Below are 1,831 nucleotides of genomic sequence, written 5' to 3'. Positions count from 1 at the left end.
CTCTTCAATACACTAATCACACGGGACAATCCTTTTAAGAGCCTACAAATTGGTCCAAACAATCAGCGGGGGGGAAGAGCCGCCACAATAACTGGATGATAAACCCCCCTGACCCCCACACCCCCACCACCCTCAAACCCGCTCCACCCCCTCTGCCACCACCAACAGAACAATTAAAGAGAGAAGAGAGCAGAGAGCAGATGAGAGAGATGTGTGCGTCTGTCTCTCTACCCAGCAGACACCTGTCCCTCTGGTTAGCGGCCATCTCTCCTGCCGTCCAATCACATCCATTCACAGAAGGAGAGAGAGAGAGAGAGAGAGAGAGAGAGAGAACAGATTAAAGAGAGAGAGAGAGAGAGAGATGTGTGCGTCTGTCTCTCTACCCAGCAGACACCTGTCCCTCTGGTTAGCGGCCATCTCTCCTGCCGTCCAATCACATCCATTCACAGAAGGAGAGAGAGAGAGAGAGAGAGAGAGAGAGAGAGAGTCGTCCATCACAGGTGACGACGGTCCACCGCTCAGGAGTCGAGGTGTTTAGTGAACTCTGAGCGCCGACAGGAAGTAGTTCCAGGAAGGAGAGACGCATGCGGAGCCTCGTGTTGAATATTATTTAAGTTCGAAGATTCCTGGAAACTTTTCTGTGAAACAAAGAGTTCTGTAACTTTAACAGGTGTGTTTCACTCAGCTGCTGTCACCCCGAGGCCAGTGTGTTTAATTAGCTCTGCTGGTGTGGACACACACACACACACACACACACACACACAATCAGAGTGTGAACTTCACAGTGAACAACACAGTGTCAAACAGTCACTGACACTCTGTGTGTGTGTGTGTGTGTGTGTGTGTGTGTGTGTGTGTGTGTGTGTGTGTGTGTGTGTGTGTGTGTCTGTCTGATCCAGTTGTTTGGGATGTTCTGTTCCGACAACAGCTGGCACTGTCTGTGTGTGTGTGTGTGTGTGTGTTTTTACACAGGGAGACAGAGGAGTGTATCATGTTGTGTCTGTCTATCTTCGAGTCTGATTAGGGAATTGGTGTGTGTGTGTGTGTGTGTGTGTGTGTGTGTGTGTGTGGAGGGGTAATACTTACGTATGGACCTCAGGCTGCTCCATGAAGCGCTCCACACTAACAAAACAGAAACAAACAGTCAGAGTGGTCCCACCTGACCAGTGTTGTTGACTGAGTGTGTGTGTGTGTGTGTGTGTGTGTGTGTGTGTGTATGTGTGTGTGTGTGTGAGTGAGCTGGAGAGAGAGTGATCGAGACAAATGAAATGAATGAAAAGAGACAAGGAGCGAACAAACAGAGAGAGAAAACAGGAAATATCAACACACACACACACACACACACACACACAGTCTTGTCTGTTTCCTCTGTGCTGCTGCCCTACTGTGCCATTCATGACATGCACTGTACTGTATGGGCTGGCAACCTCCCGTGTGTGTATGTGTGTGTGTGTGTGTGTGTGTGTGTGTGTGTGTGTGTGTGTGTGTGTGTGTGTGTGTGTGTGTTGTCCCACTCACGCAGAGAAATGGCAAAACAAAGACAGCAGCTCAGAGGGGGACAAATGTTCACTTTAATACTTTGTCTTCAGGGTTTCTGCAGGTTCACAGAATATTATTTAACGTCGTCGTCATGGTTACGTGAAGAAAAACAGCAGGAAACTGAGACCTACAATTATTTACTACACTAATTAACTGATATCCAGAGCAATAAGTCAAATTAATAAGTCGATCAAGTGACTCGACCGTCAGGAAAGTAAATTAATCGTCAAAGATATTTAATGAAGCTGAATCAACATTCACTGGAATCTTTGTTTTGGACTTTTGATCGAGC

General features: G+C 47.4%; 1 protein-coding gene across 1 annotated transcript in view; it reads right to left on the bottom strand.

Moving 5' to 3' along the window:
- slc30a6 (solute carrier family 30 member 6) overlaps positions 1 to 1,831 on the bottom strand; it is a 55,895-nt gene that overhangs the window by 21,848 nt on the left and 32,216 nt on the right. The window contains exon 8 of the mRNA XM_022748164.1: positions 1,087 to 1,122. Within this exon, the coding sequence (XP_022603885.1) occupies positions 1,087 to 1,122 (36 nt within the window). The remainder of the gene's footprint in view (positions 1 to 1,086; positions 1,123 to 1,831) is intronic.

This window comes from Seriola dumerili, unplaced genomic scaffold (assembly GCF_002260705.1).
Source record: "Seriola dumerili isolate Sdu_G_001 unplaced genomic scaffold, Sdu_1.0 BDQW01000120.1, whole genome shotgun sequence".
Taxonomy (NCBI): Eukaryota; Metazoa; Chordata; class Actinopteri; order Carangiformes; family Carangidae; genus Seriola; species Seriola dumerili.
Note: the sequence above shows the minus strand (reverse complement) of the source record. Positions and strands in the feature narration are given on the sequence as shown.